Raw genomic sequence first — 20,200 nt, forward strand, 5'->3', positions numbered from 1 at the left:
AGTCTCGGGACCAGAAAACAAAAATAAGACGGAGACAGAAGCTGGACACGGCCCCGTGTTGAGTGAACACGGCCCCGTGTTCAGGGACTGTATCTGGGCGTTTTAATTAAAGTTACTGGTCACGTTGAGCACGGGGGCGTGTTCAGCGAGCACGGCCCCGTGTTCAAACTCTGTATCTGGGTATCTACTCTAAAAATATGCAGCACGGGGGCGTGTTCAGTGAGCACGACCCCGTGTTTAGGCTACTGTAAATGCAAAAACTAAACTAAAATGCAGAAAAATGCGCGCGTTTTAAAAAGGTTTTGAAAAACTGATTAGGCCGTCGATTTTAAGCTTTCTTAAAATCCTTGTGTCCCCGGCAACGGCGCCAAAAACTTGATACGTGTTAGTGTATATATGTTTTTAGATATATATTTAAGCCGTTTTTACACTTTTAGCCAAGTTTTAAATTTATAAAACACGATATTTACTAACACTAAACACACATATGGGCAAGTGCACCCATCGTGGACGTAGTATAGTGTTGGTAAGATACCGAGGTCGTCCAAGGACACAAGAGCTTTTAATACCGGTTTATCCTCAACGTCTAATCAAATCAAAAAGGTTAGAAAAATGTTTTAAACTAAGAAAAATAAAAACTAACTAAATGCTGAAAATAAAAATAAAATAAAAACAGATAGACAAGATGAATCACTTGGATCCGACACGTGTATTAGTATAACCTTTGATTATTTTCGCACTTTTGCACTTGTTTAAGAGATTATCTTAGTTATTGTAGTAGGCCCCTCTTTTGAAGGCGACGTTACCCTCAACCCAGTAGTTTGAGTCAGCAAGGATACAATCCTAAATAGCCCGGTTTTTCTTTTTTTTTTTTAACGATTAGGACTCAGACTAAAGGGTCGGATTATTGGAAGATAATGAATTAAGTTATTAATGCAAATTGTGGTAGGCCCCGCTTCTGGCGGTGACGTTACTCTCGGCTAAGTAGTCTGAGTCAGCAGGGATACAGTCCTAAATAGCCGGGTTATAGTATTAATAGTAGTTAACTTATGAGGGGGTCAAAGAGTTTGGATCCCCGCCATCCAATACCTATGGGCATTGAAGGAGATCCTACTAAATTTGACCCAGGTCCCAAGCAGGACCTCTAAACGCTGAACAAGGGCAAGACCCTTACCAAACCGTTCCCTTAACCCCCGACCAGGTAGCCAACATACCTCCATATAGACCGTGGAGATATGAATGGTGAAAATCTTTTATTTTATATAGACAGTAAAATAACGCCAAGACACCACGGACAAACGATAAGGAAAGATCACCTTCAACATAAGTAACTAGTTAGTAAAGTCATTAATACAAAACCAAATAAAAAGTGCAAAAGATTAAAAATAAAAAGTATTATGCTAAACACTTGTCTTCACCAAGTGATGTAAGAGACTTAGGCAAACATGGCCTTGATTGTCAAGAACTCTTACGATCAATCTTGGATCCCGAGACGACTCACACACTCTACGATGGACAATGGATGATGGTGGTGGATGATGGTGTTATGGTGGTGGTGGGTGGTGGATGAAGTGTGAGAGAGGTGGTGTGCCAAGGGATGAGTTGAAATGAAGCCAAGCACTCCTATTTATAGGCTAAACAGAAGCCTGGGCACGGCCCCGTGTCCGCTGGACACGCCCCCGTGCCCGCCTGACACTCTCTCTCTTCATTAATTGTAATTCAGAATTACAATAAATGCACCTGCAGCACTCTGACCACGCACCCGTGTCCGCTGGGCACGGCCCCGTGGTGAGCAATAGAAGCTTCTACCACTTTGTCTTTTGTGCCAGGGCTGACCATTCTGGACACTGCCCCGTGCTCGCTGAGCACGGCCCCGTGTTGAGCTGGACACGCCCCGTGTCCGCTGGACACTGCCCCGTGTTCAGCTGGGCACAGCCCCATGCTCAGCTGGGCACAGCCCCATGCTCAGCTTTCTTCTTGTTTTTGCTTTGGGAGATGCTGTCTAGGAGTCGGGCATGCCACGTTTCTTCCTTTTCTTTGTATTTATGTTGGATTTGGCTGCATTTTTGCTTCTTTTGTTCATTTAAGCTCTTTTAACCCTGAAAATACAAAAGGAAGACAAAAGCACACTTTTTCCAACATTAGTACTTAAAAAGGGTTAGTTTTATGCCTCATTTGATGTAATTTATATGTTGCATTTTACTCACATCATTTCCCCTCCTTTAAGGCGCGCTCAATCTCCAGTCGGAGACTGATGCAGTTGTTGGTGGTGTGGCCCGAGTCCTTGTGGTACTCACAGTAGAGTGTGAGGTCCTGATTTTTCTTGGACTTCATTAGGAGGACCTCACTTGGCGACATGGTGATCTTGGTCCAGTTGCGGTCTCGAGAATCCTTTTTTGATGCCCGACTGTCTCGGGCGGGGTTGTAGTTCCTTGAGTCGAACGTGTTGGTTCGCGGGAAATACGGTTTGGAAATGTCACGATTTCCAACGTCCCGGTTGCGTTTATTGTTACGCTTGGACCCTTGGTGGGACGTTTCAGCTTGGGGCTTTGCCTTTGCTACGTGCGGTTCGAGTGACCGCTGCGTCTGGGCGTATGTCTTGACCGCGGTCATGACATCCTCACATCTTTGACGGCCCGGATGAAGTGGTTTCGTGCCATCTGGTCTGCCACGTCACCTATCTCCAGGCACTCTTTATTGTAACGGACGACGAATGCCTCGAGGGATTCGTCGTCTCTTCGCCAGATGTTCATGACGTCCAACGAATCACGTTCGTGGCGTCGCTGCTGGCTAAAATGAGCGAGGAACTTGGTACGCAAGTCTTCGAATGAATCCAGTGATCCCACTGGCAAAGAATCGAACCATGCCCTGGCCAGGCCCGTAAGGGTCCGGGGGAAAAATTACACCAGGTGGGTTCATCCCACTGGCCGTTGATGCCCGCGCCCATGAAGATGTTCATGTGGTCGTCCGGGTCGGTCGAACCACTGTATTTCCCAACGTTGAATGGGAACTTTGTCGTGGTGACATGGGCGTTGGCAATCCGCGTGACAAACTTGGAATTTTCGGCCGCTGCCTTTGGCCTGTATGGCTCGTTCGCAGGGCGCTTTGCCGCCCTGAGGTATTTGTTGCGGGGGTGACTGGGAGGAACATAGTTGCGTCCTCCCGGTCTGCTGCTGGTGTCATGTGAATCCCCGCGGTAGGTACAGTCGTCAGGGTCGGTATGACCGTACCCTTCGGTGTATGGTTGTGGGCCCAATCGGCTCTGAATGCCTGGGCCGCGTCGGGAGGTTGACCGCCTCCTGTCCTCGCCATGGGGGCCAAGGCGTGTATGAACTGGTCCTCTGGTATGGGACCCGTATGAGGAATCGTTATCGTTGAGGGTGTGGACCGAACAGTAAGACGATCCGCGGTCATCACGTCGGCTTCTTGAAGCCAGGCGTGAATGTATCCTGCCGTCGTATTGTAAAATACGCTCAGCAGGGGTGTGCGGTGCTGGGGTAGGCCCAGTTTGTATATTCGCTTCCGTATAAGCGCGGTTGTATGCTGCGGTCAGCAGGGCTGCCTGTTGCTCGTACCAGGTATGAACGGTCATGCCTGGTGGGATCACAGATGCGAACTGTGATAAGTCATGTCCAAACATAAAGGAGGGACTCCTTTGTGTGGACGTGCCGATGTGTCCGGGTTGGGAGGTCGAGCATTGACCCCCACCGGAGGTGGGAATGGAGGATTTTGGTTATCCGCAGTGTTGTTTTGGTGATCAGTCATGATCGTGAGAGAGGGAAAAGGATGGTTTAGAAAATGCTAAGAGTAGCGGTGGGCGCCAATGATGAAACAATGGTTAACCGGGCAGGGTTAACACACTGGTCTCGTCAAGAAGGGTTAATCCATTCCTCTCGAGGATCGCTGGCCGGATCACCGGTGGTCGATCTCCTGCACAAGGAAACAAGCCGTGACTCGTAACAAGGAGGATGGGGTGGGGGGTGCTCCTTGTTACCACTCTCCGGCGTGAGAATCAGTAGTTTGCTTGGGAAGCAAAGTAAGATAGTAGTAGTAGTGAGAGAGTTGTGAAGAGATACCTCAAACCTGGTTTGGGGTTGGTATTTATAGCCGAGGAGTGAAGGAGGATGATGATGGATGGACTGAAGACGTGCTGCACCTTTGCAGGTGTGTCAGGCTTGTCGGTTGTGGAGGTTACGCCACGTCAGCCCATTGCTTACGCAGCTCTGACAGGTAACTGCCATTGGTGCCACTTGCACTGTGGTGTCAGTCCCACTTGTTGAGTGCATAGGATGCGGTGCAAGCCGCATCGCTACGTGCGGTAACATCTGAAGTTACCGCGTCTCCTACTTGTGATCAAGGAATACGCGAGATGCGGTGCTAGCCGCATCGTCGTCCGCGGAGACTATTTGCCTGCATCCCTTGTCGTGACGAAAATGCCCATATGGTGCGATGTCAGCCGCACCGTTACGTTCATCTTCTTCTATGCCTAAGGTAAGGCTTTCTTGTATTGATAGAAGTGTTCACTGGATGCGGTGCGATGCCGCATCGCTGTGAATACTTCCGTTTTCATACACCAGATGTGATGCTATGTCGCATCACTCTACCGTTCTCATGTTCCATGTAAGTCCTCCTTCGTTACTAGATAGATTGGATTCAACCCTTGTGCCGACGCGTTCTCGCATGGGTACAAGTAGGTTGTTAGCTAGTGGGGGTTTTGATAAGGGTAATGGTCACTCGCGGTCGATACTGACGCGAGATCTGGGACCATACCCCTTCAGGTGCCTTTCCCCCGATTTCGGTCCCCGATTTTGGTCGCCGATTGAATGGCGACACCACCCCTCTTCGGTGGATTTGGTCCCCGCATGAGGTCACCGAGGGTGCCCCTCACCCTAAATATGCCACTAAACTAATGGTAAAACTTCTTCTTCTTCTTGTTGTTTTTGTTGTTGTTGAATTAAATACCAAAGAATAAATAATAGGGGTATCGACATGAAATAATGGTAGTGAGGCGTACAAGCGAGAAGTATGATGACACGTGGTTTGTAAACGATGGACTAACAGAGACACGTGGTCAAACGTAACGGCATCAACTTGGACAACCTTCTTGAGAACTCTTTTGTAATTTTGCATGACCACTGACTTGGATGTTTACCCATTTTAACATTTTAGTTTTTATTTTAACCACAACTAAAATATTTGCGATAAATGTATGGCTTTTCATAAAAAGGCAAGCTGATCTTGAATGATTATGTGATCACAAATATTGGGTTAAGTAAATTTGATAATGTGATATTGATTAATTGGGCATTTTGATAACCGAGTTTTGTATATTTGAGTTTTTCATTCTAAACGAAAAATATAAAGAATGGAGTAGATGAATGTGTTTTGATGGTATTGGCTTGTTTTGATAAATGAGTGTAGTATGAAATATGAAATTTAACTTGTGATAATTTACATTATTTGGGTTTGACTTTAGTAGGTCAAAGATCGGCAAAGAAATTCAAGATCCAATCAACCCTTTAGGGCAGCAAGGTGAGTGATTCAGAATCCTAAGACTATCCACTATGGTGATCAAATTACACAAACGGTTGCCACATGGCAAATAAGACAAAATTGTAGAAAATTATTTTAATTAAATAATTGAAATTTATGAACAACCAGGTTGGTATGGCAACCAATGGTTGCAACCAACAACCAACATAATATTAATTCTTTATTCTTTTTTCTATTATTTAATTCTATTTCTTTATAATATTTAATTCTTTTTCCTTTTTTTATTATTTAACTTCTATTTGTTTATATAATAAAATATTAGTTTAGGTTGGGTTGTGATAGTGAGTGAAAAATTGGATTGGGTTGGATTGTGTATGTGGAAGAGAGAGAAATTAGTATTTTAATAAAAGATTGGGTTGGGTTAGATTGTGATAGTGGATAGTCTAAGAACCCAAGTATTTATGTTACGATGAATATGACCTCATGCTTAACTTTAAATCTATAATGAAAATTATTGTCCTTATGCCAAGTGATAAAAATTTGAACTTATTAGACCATGTGTAGTGGTAACAACTTATAATGCCCCCACCATGGGACATTATCCGACACGTGACATCTTAGTCAGCGTTGGGGCATTATATCAAAAGTGGCGTAGTGGGGAATTATGCCAATAACCCCATTCAATCATTAAAAAAAAAGAAAGAAACAAAGGTGATTGGCTGGTCAAAAGGTTGAAGATTAAAAAAAAAATGAAAGAAAAGGCCCCTTATTTGGACCAATCTCATTGGCCACCTGCATGTTCAATTTCATCCCTTCGGCGTTTTATTAAACACGCCTGCATGCAAGATTCCAAATTATAACGCCCAAAAACGCTTGATGTAATGGGGGGAGGGGCGTTTCCGGGCGTTTTTTTTCAATTTAAAAAAAAAAACGCCCCACTACGGGTGCTCTTAGTCTTATAATTATATACAGATTCATATGGTTTGTTACACCTTAGTTGTAATCACGGGCTAGAAGTTACATTAGTGTATAGAGGGTGGTTAAACAAAGGTAAACTTTCAAATCGACCAATCAAACAGTGTCACGTCATTTTACCTATTATGTTTACCTAATGCTCAAAAACGTTGGCGGTGGTTAGACACTTTGAAATATGTAAACTATTTAAAAAAATGTGTGATTGGTTGAAAAAGGAATGGACCCCACCACACCCCCCTCTCTCTCTCTTTCTCCCACAAAATCGGTAATGTTGAACGGTAAACAAACTTGGCGGTGGTCACCGATCGGTGCTGACCCACCTTTACCGCTTCACACCGTACCCCCTTAGTTGTACCCGTATATGAAAAACCGAAATCTTTATATAATGAATAAAAGGAAATTCATAGAATGGGTTTGATAACCCTTATGGTTTGTGGAGATTGGTGGTTGTTTTATTGTGTTTGGATGCATATTATTGTTTTGAATAAATTGTAATACGTAAGACGTTAACATTTCACATTGTGGGCATGTAAGGGGCAACGAGCTATGCCAACCAACGTATTTTACGCCACCATGGATGTTCATATGTTGGCAACTACTGTATACGCTAAAGAAAATATTTAAGATACAAGTAGGGTCCAGTGTATGATACGAGTATACGACGACTAACGTGTGAGTGTTTATGGCATTTTATCAAACAAATCATAAAAGAGTTGAAATTGAAATGCATTTGAATGAAAAAGCAATCTTAAAAAAACTGGAATCTAATCATCGTATCCAACTTCCATCGGCTCCATCATCATTGTCGTCGATTCTGCTATGTTAAACCGCCTTTGACACCACCACCACCACCACCACCACTTACTGGTCACAACCACCACCACCCTCTTATAATGTCGTCACCCCACCTCCACCTCCACCCCCACCTCCACCATTGCACCCAACCTACTGGGTGCCATTACCACGACCGCCACCATCCTTTTATGGTGACGTCACCCACACCTTAGTCGCCGTATCTCCAACATACAACACCCTAATCAGTTGCATCACCACCATCGATCGACGATGGTGAAGGTGGGGTGGAGAGGACGACAACGCTTGCGTTGGTCTCGTTGATGACAATGGGGTTTGTGACTTTGTGGTGTCAACTGTGGGGGCGGGGTGGTAACAATGGTGGGGGAGGGGTGGTCGATTGGGTGGATGACAACGCCCAATAGGGTTGGCAAATGAAACGATGGTGAGTGATTGAAGATTCCATTTATTTTGGTTGAACTTCTCCACACATCCAAAGACCAAAGATATATTTAGTTCCTTAAAAAAGGATTAATTAATTTTTTTATTTATTTATTATTTTACATAACATTTTACAATTGAATTCAAATTTCAAATACATTAGATTTGTAAAATCAAACACAGTAAAAATTAAGATTTACACTTGTTTATTATCTTATACATTAACATTTTATATCTGCAACCATGTATTCTCTGGTCTCCCACCTTTCATCTCTAGAAGCTATGAGCCTGTGGCAAGGTGTTATACTCTTTGTTCCGCACACCACTCACAAAATAATCGACCAATAAAAGACATTAACTTCAAATCATTGAAAACGAAACCTATGCTGTATGTATTATTTTAATCACTGTAACATTACGATGTTAATTTCTAGTTTACTTAATTTGAAAAGAAATTCGCCATAATATATATCATCAAACTAATAATTGCTGTCTGAAAAAAAAAAAGAATCAAACGAATATTAGTTGTTTCTCTTTCCATTTGATAAAATCTATACATATAATAAAGTAAACCAGTGTGTGACACGTGTCATTTATTGGAGCCGTCTATTTTTTTATTTTCCCGCCTTTCTTTCATATTTATCTTCTAACAATTTATCTCTTAATTTGTAGATAATATTAAATAGAAAAATGTTTTAATAATTGTAAATAATATTAAATAGAAAAATGTTTATATGATAACTATAACCCTTTTATTGAAGTTTTAAAGGGTTTCACGCTTTTTTGCACCTGGTCTTTTATGTTTTAAATTCTAGGATTTGGCTAAAACACACTTTGCCATTAATCACATAATTTTTTTGGATTTATTAAAAATTCATGACTATATTATATACTTATAAGCTTGAATATATATGTCAAACTTAAAAATTATTCTTCAAAAATTCAGTAACATCTATACTCTATATATATAGTAACACGTGTCGTTTATTGAAGACACATATTTTTTAAGTTTTCCCGCTTTTCTTTCATATATATCTTCTAATAATTGTAAATAATACTAAATAGAAAAATGTTAATTGAATACAAAAAATATAGGATAACATCAAATGTATATCGATTACTTAAATGAGTATACACATGTATGAGATTTTTTTACTATTATTATTAGTTTCATTATTTACCAAATATATATAAGTGTGTCCGTCTTTGATTTGCATTTACAAGAAATATTTATTATACAGGATCGACTCAACCATTTTAGAGGCCTAAAGCAAGTTTCAAAATCGGGGCCCTTCTTGCCTATTTTTTTTCTTATCCAAAAAGAATAAACGACGGTCGATCGGCCTAACGGAGATTCAAACCCGCCCCCTTAAGGTACACAGATGACATGCGCACCAACTGGGCTACAACCTTTTAATAACAAGGCTCATACCCATATAGTATAATTTTTTTTAAATCTTGAGGCCCTATACATTTGGTGGCTTGAGGCCCAAGCCTCAAAATACTTGGGCTTGGCCCGACCCTGTTATTATATAGTTTAAATTGTTCAACCCGTGTAACACACGGGGAACTAACCTAGTATTAAATAATATGAACCCAATTGGTGCCTTGAATCTTGATCAATACAAAAATATTTTCTTTAGTTAAAGTCATTACTTTATTGTGAACGGATGTAAAACGTCATGAAGAAATTATATTAATGATAATAATAATAATAATAATAATAATAATAATAATATTGCTATTACTTCTATTATTAGTGTTATCCATCATCTATAATCATTATTTTAACGGAAGAAAACTCAAAGTCACCCTTCATAGATATATAAATCTATATATTCTCTTTCCTAGAGCGATATTTTATCCATCAAGTTGAGTAAAAAAAACATATCTTTATAATAAAAATCAGTGATTTTATCCACATCTATGGGTCGTTATCCACACCTTCGAGAAGCAATTGTTCCGATATTATTGGCAACTCTGAAGGGTAATCCCGTAATTTACTACCCCGTTCCTTCGCCTTGCCGCTAAGCAACATTCGTTTCTTTTTTCCTTTTTATTGATTACAAATTAATAAAAATCTTGCTCCCCCTTTTCTTCGTTTCTTTGACCTTCTTCACATCAACAAATTCGTCTATTTCCTTAATTTTCTGTTCATAAATTCCATTGTAAATAACTCTAATTCACATTCACATTCAATATTCATTTGTTTTCTCCTGATTTCATTCAATTCATCATAATCTAGGGTTTATATTTCACTAAATTCACCTGTATAATTTCATCAATCATGGCGGTTCCGGCAATCGCACTGTACGCAAGTCCTCCAAGCAGCGCGTGCTCATCACCGTATTCACATGATTTTGATTTCAACAGCCGTTCGTCGTCTCCGTCAACCGCCACCGCTTCGCCGTCGCAAAAACCGTTCGTCGGCGGTTTATCGTCGCTTTTTTCTTCTTCATCCTACGGCGGTGATGAATTGAGAACCGGCGAAGACATTTTGAACAGTTGTTATACCTACGCGCCATTTGGAGCGTGTTTGAAACGCGATCATTTTCATCAGAGTCCGGTTTCGGTGATTCAAGGTCCGATGTCGTTGAGTAGTACGCCGTCGATGAGATTCTCGCCGGACAGACGGTGGTTTAAAGGCATTGTTACACACGCGATTGGATCGTGTGTCGATTATTCACCGGATTTTCGGTCGCGTGTGAATTTAGCTGAAGAGCTTACATTCGTTATGGATGATAATAATTTGAATGAAACAGTCTCTGAGGCGTATGCTAAAGATATGCTAGTGGATGCACAGTTGAAACATAATATATTCAATGATGAGTTGGTTGTTAAGGCTTTTTACGAGGCCGAAAAAGCGCATAAAGGACAGGTATTAATTGTGTTATTGTTAACTGATGCTGTGTTGACTTATTGTTTGTTTGAATTTTCTAGATCTGTTAATATGTTGTTATGTATTGAAGTTATGTTATTGGTGTTTAGATGCGAGCTAGCGGCGATCCTTATTTACAACATTGTGTAGAAACCGCATGTTTGCTAGCGACAATAGGTGCCGACGCTATGGTTGTTTCTGCAGGGCTTTTACATGACACACTTGATGATTCTTATATGAGCTATGATTATATTCTTCAGTCTTTCGGTCCCGGGCTTGCTGATCTTGTCGAAGGGGTATGAAACTACATACTATGAATCTTACTTCGATATATGTATATGCATTTTATATGATTTACACATACATACATATATAGGTAATTTAATTATATGGTTGGATATTTACAGGTGTCCAAGTTGAGTCAAATGAGTAAACTTGCACGTGAAAGCAATACAGCAACAAAAACCGTCGAGGCAGATCGTATGCACACAATGTTTCTTGCAATGGCTGATGCTAGAGCTGTACTTGTGAAATTGGCTGACAGGTTGCACAATATGATGACGCTGGATGCTTTACCTTTGAGTAAACAGTATAGGTTTGCAAAGGAGACAATGGAGATATTTGCGCCATTAGCAAACCGGTTGGGAATTGTGAGATGGAAGGAACAATTAGAAAACCTCTGTTTCAAATATATTAATCCAAACCGGTACGAAGATTTATCATCACAACTTATGAAGTCTTTTAATGATGAAATGGTCACCTCTGCTGCTGAAAAATTGGAGCAAGCACTTAAGGATGGATCGATTTCTTATCACGTTCTATATGGGCGACACAAAAGCTTGTATAGCATTCATTGCAAGATGCTAAAGTACGTCTTTTTCTCCCACAACATCATATTCATCAATTTATTGTTGCATAATGTACTTTTACTTGTTGGTTGCATGACATACTGTTTACAAGTTGTTTGATCCAAATTGCCCTATCGCTGAATATGCAACTATTATTTGGGCGAACTGCATAATGCAATATAAACAATTTTTTTTTAAAGTTAGGTGTAAAATAGAAATCAACTTATAATGTAATATCAATTGTAGCAATCAACCTCAATATAAATGTAAATGGCTGATGTGACTTGTTCACACTATACCAGCCACCATATATGCAAAAAATGCTTCTATGAAAAGAACAGTATTAATTTTTAATTACAAGATTGATTTGTTTGATAATTTAAGTTAAAAAATAATTATTTAATGTCCATCAGATGCACTTGTCATTTATTTATACAGTAAAATGCCAAATAAGAAGCCACATGTCTGCCAATGAGGTAGTGGTGGAGTGGTTGGGGAAAGAATTGGTGTTCCTTGTGACTCAGGTTCGATTCCCACACTCCTCATTAGTTTCTGCGGCATCCAGGTGAAGAGCGAATATGGGTGGCGCCGGTTCGACTTAGATGGGAGGCGAGGTTTTACCGATTATTCCACTGTCATGCCTTTGGGCGGGTGGAGGTCGGGTTTCCGCGCATCTGGGAGAGCCAAGGGGCTGGCTGCGGTCGAGTAGTCGACCTTGGCCATAACGCCCGGTGTCACGGTGGTTAGCACGTCGTTCCTTGCCGTTCAAAAAAAAAAAAAAAGAAAAAAAGAAGCCAGCAGAAACTAATGGTTGAAAAAGTGTTTATTGCTACAAACGGTGATAAAAAGTAACCTGTTTATTAAATAGGTGGTATAATGTAGGCCAATTTCTATTTACGCCTAATTAACGTTGCTTTCTTAAATAGGAAGAAAGCGTGAAGTTTGTTTCTATTTTGTGCAGTTTGCCTTTTACCTTTTGTTGTGTCTTTGTGGTGGGGGATATTCCCTGCATGCTAAGCTTTGGGTTAACAAGTCCTTGTTTTGGAAACTATAGAAACTTCGTTTATAATTCACATATTAGTGACGTATCAACATAGTGTTGATTTGTAGTATCTAATTTCTAAAGTTTTATTATTGTCCATTCTAAAAATTGTGTATATGGTGTAGGAAAAAGTTAAGCATGGATGAAATTCATGATATTCATGGGCTACGGCTGATTGTGGAAAATGTTGAAGACTGTTATAAAGCATTAGACCTTGTTCATGGTTTATGGCCTGTAGTTCCTGGAAAATTCAAGGACTACATAAATCAGCCCAAGTGTAATGGGTGTGTTCACATGTTATCATCCTCTATTATATTATTTAATTCTATTTCAAACACAAACTTTATTGTTTATCCTATATATTGTAGGTATCGATCTCTGCACACAGTAGTAATGGGGAAGGGATTGGTCCCACTTGAAGTTCAAATTAGAACAAAAGAAATGCATTCTCAGGCGGAGTTTGGGTTTGCAGCTCACTGGAGATACAAAGAAGGAGACTGCATGCATTCCACATTTGTGCTACAGATGGTTGAATGGGCCCGTTGGGTGGTGACCTGGCAGTGTGAGACAATGATGAAAGATCAATCGTCCATTGGCTACACAGATGCCATGAAACCACCCTGCAAATTCCCTTTCCATTCTGAAGATTGCCCGCATTCTTACAAACCTTCTTGTGGATCTGACGGACCCGTGTTTGTCATTGTGATCGAGAATAACAAGGTAATTTACAAGCATAACAATTTGTCAGACCCTTTATTTATAAATTGAGATAAATTACAGGAAGCAGTTTTCACCCATATTGATTTTGGTTGTGTTTATTTTAATGGGTCAAACATGTTTATTTTAATGGGTCAAACGGGTAAATTAGGAAACGGGTTGGACGTCGTCCAAAAACGTACTTCAGATGCACAAAGTCTCCTGATCATTTCGTTCATTTTTTCTTTGTTGAAATAAGTTGATCTTTGTAACCATATTTGACATATTAATTATTTATGAACTAAATAATAAATTTGGACAAAAAGTGCTATAGGTCTACGCAGCACGATTCGACAAAAAATACCTGTTTTTGCTACCAGTATTATATAACTGGATTTGGGTTTTGTTTATCTCTAACCGTTCAAAAGTGTAAATGGTATGAGCTTAAAAAGAAACGTGTCTTGAAAGTCGCGACTGAAGTACACTCTTTATGCATGAAAGAATCATTTTATTACCCTTTTGGACACTCCCAACTATTTGTTAAATGCAAAAACATATAACAGTTTTAGACAAGAAGTGTTATGTTTCTGACCGATATTGTTGTATAAATGAACTTGTTGAATGCAAATGTAACTGGGAAACATTGTTTGCAGATGTCAGTGCAAGAATTCCCTGCAAATTCAAGGGTGAAGGATCTCGTAGATGTACGATATGGGTTTTCAGTGAAAGAAGAAGTACTGCTGAAAGTAAATCGTGAAGTGGTCGATGATTTTAACTTTAAGTTGCGAATGGGGGATGTAGTGGAACTTGGTCCTAAGTTACCTGACAAATCATTAACGGAATACAGGGAGGAAATTCAGCGGATGTATGAGATTGGGCAACCTGCAACAAGCGGGCAAAGAATTGCTGGTTACAGGGTTGGTTGGAGAAGATGAAGATAAAGATAATAGGGTTAACTGGTTAAGTTACATATTGGGAAAATGATTTAGTGTATATACGGGGGCAGGGTTGTACATAATTATGGTGTCAGTTGAATGTTATTTAGATAGTTATTCTTATATGTGAATTTGATCATAGAAGAACTTTTATTTCTTACATGTGAATGTGATCATAGAAAAAAAGTTATTTTCTTTGGTTGCTATTGTGCATGGCTCGTTCAGTAGACTTTTATCGAGGGTTGAGCCGGATCTAGTTGGGCTGATAGTATCGTTCTTGATGCTAGTTGAGGCCCAAAATCCCAAATACATGTTTTTTTCGTATTGGGCCATCCAACAATAATATATAGTTTGTGGTTCAGTTTGAGCAAACAAGTTTAACTTTATCTGCCATCATCATCATCATCATACTCAGTAAATTCCACCAATAGCAAAGCTAAGGTAGGGTCTGAGAAGGGTAGATGTAGACAGCCTTACCTCTACCCTGTAGGAATAGAGAGGCTGCTTTCAGTGAGACCCCCGGCTCGATTGTAGTTTTATATCAAGCCTTGGACCTAAGACACATAACACTCAAACAATCGGGACAGAGACTGATTGGTGCATGTACCCTCGTGTCTTTCAGCTATCAACGTCACCACATGATGCATGATTAACCATCCGCCGCTTTTAACGTTATTTTCACGAAAATGGTAAAATAACGTTAAAGTTAGTACCATTTCACTTTTGCCTCCCGAGCGCCCACACATATATACATTATATGTGCACACCGAAAGCGGGACAATAACTTTTATCTGCCATCCTTGGACTCAATTTGAGCTCAACTTTATCTGCCATCCTTGAACTCAATTCGAGCTCAAGTGTACGGTGTTAGTGGCCAAACAGGGAAGATGGTGTCTGAGGTGGTGTGCTTCATGTTGGCTGCATCATCCGTGGTGTTCGAGCGGTTGCAGTAGCAGCTGCACTTAGCTGGGAAAAAGCGAAGTTTCTGTGTTAAGCATGGTACACGGCAGCTGTCAAAACTGAGCTGGAATTGCGGCTGCTGCTGGCATTGGCTATGATTTGGTGGCTTTGTTGTGTTGCTGATGAATTCTAGATCCAAAAATCAAAGTTTCTGATGAACAGAGGTTGGATGGTGTTGGAGTATGGACGAACTCGATTAAGTATTAGAGAAACATTGAACGAGAGCAAGAGAGACGGGGATTGTGAGATTTTGAGCGAGACAGAGAAAGATAGACCGTGTATATCTGCGTTAATAACAAAAATCAGATATAAAATTGTATTAATATTTTTTAGTGAATAATAACCAAAACTAAATTAGCACTTGCGTTTATAATTATTTACAGGTAAAGTTAAAATATAGAAAAAAGTTACAGAGAAACACAAATACCATGTCACTAAAGAAAGAATCACACTTAAATAGAAGGGAAAACTATCAAAATAATGTTTTGACCAGTTAAATTACCAAAATGGGAAACAAGCTAGCTAAGCCTTCAAATTTGCTGGCTTGGCCTTCAGATTGCCGACTTAACCGGCTTGTTTTTTATTTTATAAAAGTCAAGGTCAAACTTGACTATTTTGGTATTTTTTTTTAAATAGAACATGCACTCTTAACATAAACCTAAGTAATAGAATTGCATATATCAACACCCTCAACAAAAACGTACACTTGTACATCACAAGAATAATTTGAACTAACATTGGATATGTTATACGTTATTATACTATAAATAAATCTAATACATAGGATAATATATGATCCTATATATAACAAATCCGTTTATACATAAATTACCTTTGTTAAAAAACCCCCCCTCCCGAAAGTAGTATCTAACATGAACTGAACAATGATACACCAAAGAGTTAGGCATTTGGTCGTGTTTTAAATTGAAACTGCTTATGACGATTTGATATGGACTCGATACTAGTACATGCGAAATGTCACCCAGGCTAATTGGTGGCGTATTAAATTGAAAAGATGCGACAGTCCATGTAACTAATAACTAAAAGTACTTTCACTAAGACAAAAAAAGAAAAGGTTTACCGACCTGATTGTAACTCTTGACAATGCATATATTCATTTAATACATCCAACTAACCGTTTGTTCCCAGATTTAATAAACAAAAGAAAAGAAGGAAAATGAAATTCAGAAGAAAGAAAAAGAGGGGAAGAGAAAATATGGTGTAATTTTCTGTTTCGAAGTTGAAAGAACGGAAAAGAAATTACATATTTATATTCAGTAAAAAATAAAATCGATAGATGACAAAATCTTGTATTTGCATTTCATTACTTTCTCTTCAGTTGTGCCCATTCTGGGAGGAAAGTTAGACTACAAGGTATGGTGATGGTCCATTCTTGGAGGATGATCCGCCACGTAGGCGACACGTCATAGTCCTTCCAAGGATGGATCATCCTTCAAAACTAGAAGGCATGGGAGGATGGTCCTAGTCATAGTCTCCACCACTTTTATGTTTTTTTATTTTTTTTAATCTTCAACTTTTTTTTAACATTTAACAAATAAAGTAACAAAATATTTTCATTAATATTAAAAAACATTACATAAACTTAAAAAAAAATAAAGTTAAAAAAAAATAAAAATATCCTAATATATTAAAATAAGCTACTAGTCTTCGTCTTCCATGTCGTGGCCGGGTTCGTTTTGAGCGTTGTTCCAAATGTACTCCACCAAGTCCGCTTGTAGGTTGTGATGTGTGTACTCGTTACGTAGAGCGAAGGCGTTCAAATCTTGTTGTTCCTCACTAACTGGAACAGAATTTCCAGTAGACGCGTTTTCGTCGTACTCGCATATCGCTCTCCCTTCGTCTTCAATGATCATGTTATGAAGGATGATACAAGCGTACATAATGTGTCGTAACCTCCTTGGTGTTTGCGAACGTGCTGGATGTGAAATGATGTGCCATTTTTTTTTGTAGAACACCAAAAGCCCGTTCAATATCTTTTCTTGCACCATCTTGAAACTTTGCAAACTTTTTTCTTTTGTCGTCGGTTGGGTGCGGGATAGTTTTAACGATTGTCGAGTACGTTGGGTAAATCCCATCGGCTAGGTAGTAACCTCGCCTGTACTCCACCCCTGAAACCGTAAAGCTTGTGTCTGGACCTGTACCCGCCACTACATCCTCAAATATCTGTGACTGGTATATGATGTTAAGGTCATTGAGCGAACCAGGTAGACCAAAAAAAACATGCCATATCCAGAGATCCTGTGACGCAACAGCCTCTAGAATGATAGTCGGATGTCCCTGATCTCCCCTAGTATACTGACCTTGCCATGCAACCGGGCAGTTCTGCCACTGCCAGTGCATGCAATCAATGCTCCCGAGCATTCCTGGGAAACCATGTCTCTGTTCGTGTGCTTGATATAATTATTGAACATCGTTTGCGTTCGGTTTCCGCATGTATCGCTTGCTATACAATTTGACAACCCATTGGCAAAACTTGTGCAAACATCGACGTGCGGTTCTTTTAGACATCCTAATATACTCGTCTAATGCATCGGGTGCGTAACCGTACGCAAGTTGGCGAATGGCCGGCGTACATTTTTGTATATTACTGAAACCCCTTTGCCCCCTAGCGTCGTTTCGCAATGTAAAAAACGGATCAGATTGGGCCATGTCGCATGCAATACGTAAAAACAGTGGACAACTCATGCGGAAACGACGTCGAAAAATCTCGGCTGGGTACACGGGTTCGTCGGCAAAATAATCGGCTACTAGTTTATCGTGGCCGGCTATAAATTTAAAACGAAACATAAATGAAATTAATTATAAAATACATTTTCAAATCTATATAAAACATAAGGAAAAAAAAGTAAAATACCTTCTTGGTCTCGGTTATATTTTGCTCGTCTAGTTAGCCGTTGGGACGACCCTTCATCAGACGCCATGAACACCTGAGCCGCGTTCATAATCATGTTGTGCATAATAGCGTCCTCTTCGGACGATGATGAATACCACGCAGACGAAGACGATGAAGACATAGAAGAAATTGAAGAAATGGAAGAAATGGGTGAAGCCATGATAATTTTTTAGCGAGAGGTGGGGTGGTAGCGTGTAAAAAAATAGATGAGTTTTTATAAAAAGGGAAGAGGGTTATAAAATGTGAGAGAGATGTGAGATTGTAATTGGTGAAAAGTTGTGAGAAAATGAGTAAAAGGGGTGAGTATTTATAAAAAATGGAAGTGAAATGGGGGAATTAATAAAATAGCCGTTGAAAAAGTAAATAATTTTGTTTGTTTTCAACGTTCAAATTTGGATAGGGCCCACAACTTTGGAACGTCGCCAACGGCAATAATCGGACGGAGAGGACGCGACGTGCCGGGGGTGGCACGGTGTTTGGTGCGGCACCGGACCGCGACGGTGTGGGGACGTCCCCATACCGTGTAGCCTTAGGAGATAAAATTATCAATAATCTCCATTTCTCTTCTTTCTACATCATTTCATTTAAAAACTCAGGAACACAAATCATTTCCAGCTCTTTCCACTTCCTTTGACTTTTAAAAATGACCGAGGAACGCATACTAAATGAATCCAGAATCCCCATTTTCTAACTTTGAACCAAATTTTGATACTTTTACTTTTATCACATAAGAAGTGTCCCGCTTTAAATATCACAAACGCATTTTAAACGCAATGGTTATGAATGAGAGAAGAACTCCATAACTAAACGTGCTTTGGTGGTAGCATTATAATGATGAGCGAGCTTGAAGGGGTATGGTCCCAGATCTCGCGTCAGCATCGACCGCGAGTGACCATTACCCTTATCAAAACCCCCACTAGCTAACAACCTACTTGTGCCCATGCGAGAACGCGTCGGCACAAGGGTTGAATCCAATCTATCTAGTAACGAAGGAGGACTTACATGGAATATGAGAACGGTAGAGTGATGCGACAGAGCATCACATCTGGTGTACGAAAACGGAAGTATTCACAGCGATGCGGCATCGCACCGCATCCAGTGAACACTTCTATCAATACAAGAAAGCCTTACCTTAGGCATAAAAGAAGATGAACGTAACGGTGCGGCTGACACCGCACCATATGGGCATTTTCGTCACGACAAGGGATGCAGGCAAATAGTCTCCGCGGACGACGATGCGGCTAGCACCGCATCTCGCGTATTCCTTGATCACAAGTAGGAGACGTGGTAACTTCAGATGTTACCGCACGTAGCGATGCGGCTTGCACCGCATCCTATGCACTCAAACAAGTGGGACTGACACCACAGTGCAAGTGGCACCAATGGCAGTTACCTGTCAGAGCTACGTAAGCAATGGACTGACGTGGCGTAACCTCCACAACCGACAAGCCTGACACACCTGCAAAGGTGCAGCACGTCGTCAGTCCATCCATCATCATCCTCCTTCACTCCTCGGCTATAAATACCAACCCCAAACCAGGTTTGAGGTATCTCTTCACAACTCTCTCACTGCTACTATCTTACTTTGCTTCCCAAGCAAACTACTGATTCTCACGCCGGAGAGTGGTAACAAGGAGCATCCCCCACCCCATCCTCCTTGTTACGAGTCACGGCTTGTTCCCTTGTGCAGGAGATCTACCACCGGTGATCCAGCCAGCGATCCTCGAGAGGAAGGGATTAACCCTTCTTGACGAGACCAGTGTGTTAGCCCTGCCCGGTTAACCATTGTTTCATCATTGGCGCCCACCGCTACTCTTAGCATTTTCTAAACCATCCTTTTCCCTCTCTCACGATCATGACTGATCACCAAAACAACACTGCGGATAACCAAAATCCTCCAATCCCATCCCCGGTAGGGGTCAATGCCTCGACCTCCCAACCCGGACACATCGGCACGTCCACACAAAGGAGTCCCTCCTTTATGTTTGGACATGACTTATCACAGTTCCCATCTGTGATCCCACCAGGCATGACCGTTCATACCTGGTACGAGCAGCAGGCAGCCATGCTGACCGCAGCATACAACCGCGCTTGTACTGAAGCGAATATACGAGCTGGGCTTCCCCCAGCACCGCACACCTCTGTTGAGCGTATTTTACAATACGACGGCAGGATACATTCACGCCCGGCTTCAAGAAGCCGACGTGAAGAACGGGGATCGTCTTA

The 20,200-nt window shown here is 40.7% G+C and overlaps 2 protein-coding genes across 2 annotated transcripts; one reads left to right on the plus strand and one right to left on the minus strand.

The window, feature by feature from the left end:
* Window positions 1-9,760: 9,760 nt before the first annotated feature.
* Window positions 9,761-14,302, plus strand: LOC110880271 (probable GTP diphosphokinase RSH2, chloroplastic). The gene is made up of 6 exons (XM_022128851.2): window positions 9,761-10,579; window positions 10,690-10,875; window positions 10,987-11,447; window positions 12,595-12,753; window positions 12,838-13,189; window positions 13,819-14,302. Exons 1-6 carry the CDS (start codon window positions 9,989-9,991, stop codon window positions 14,098-14,100), a joined length of 2,031 nt encoding a protein of 676 aa, XP_021984543.1. The 5' UTR covers window positions 9,761-9,988; the 3' UTR covers window positions 14,101-14,302.
* A 2,343-nt stretch (window positions 14,303-16,645) lies between these two features.
* Window positions 16,646-18,504, minus strand: LOC118482296. The gene is made up of 2 exons (XM_035978056.1): window positions 17,936-18,504; window positions 16,646-17,846 (listed from the first exon to the last, which is right to left on the minus strand). Exons 1-2 carry the CDS (start codon window positions 18,132-18,134, stop codon window positions 17,482-17,484), a joined length of 564 nt encoding a protein of 187 aa, XP_035833949.1. The 5' UTR covers window positions 18,135-18,504; the 3' UTR covers window positions 16,646-17,481.
* Window positions 18,505-20,200: the final 1,696 nt, after the last annotated feature.

This window comes from Helianthus annuus, chromosome 9 (assembly GCF_002127325.2).
Source record: "Helianthus annuus cultivar XRQ/B chromosome 9, HanXRQr2.0-SUNRISE, whole genome shotgun sequence".
NCBI lineage: Eukaryota > Viridiplantae > Streptophyta > Magnoliopsida > Asterales > Asteraceae > Helianthus > Helianthus annuus.

Coding starts and splice junctions, on each gene's coding strand:
- LOC110880271 (XM_022128851.2), top strand. CDS start 9,989: ATGGCGGTTCCGGCAATCGCACTGTACGCAAGTCCTCCAAGCAGCGCG. Junction 10,580..10,689: donor AAAAAGCGCATAAAGGACAG/GTATTAATTGTG, acceptor ATTGGTGTTTAG/ATGCGAGCTAGCGGCGATCC. Junction 13,190..13,818: donor TTGTGATCGAGAATAACAAG/GTAATTTACAAG, acceptor CATTGTTTGCAG/ATGTCAGTGCAAGAATTCCC.
- LOC118482296 (XM_035978056.1), bottom strand. CDS start 18,134: ATGGCTTCACCCATTTCTTCCATTTCTTCAATTTCTTCTATGTCTTCA. Junction 17,847..17,935: donor ATATAACCGAGACCAAGAAG/GTATTTTACTTT, acceptor TTAAATTTATAG/CCGGCCACGATAAACTAGTA.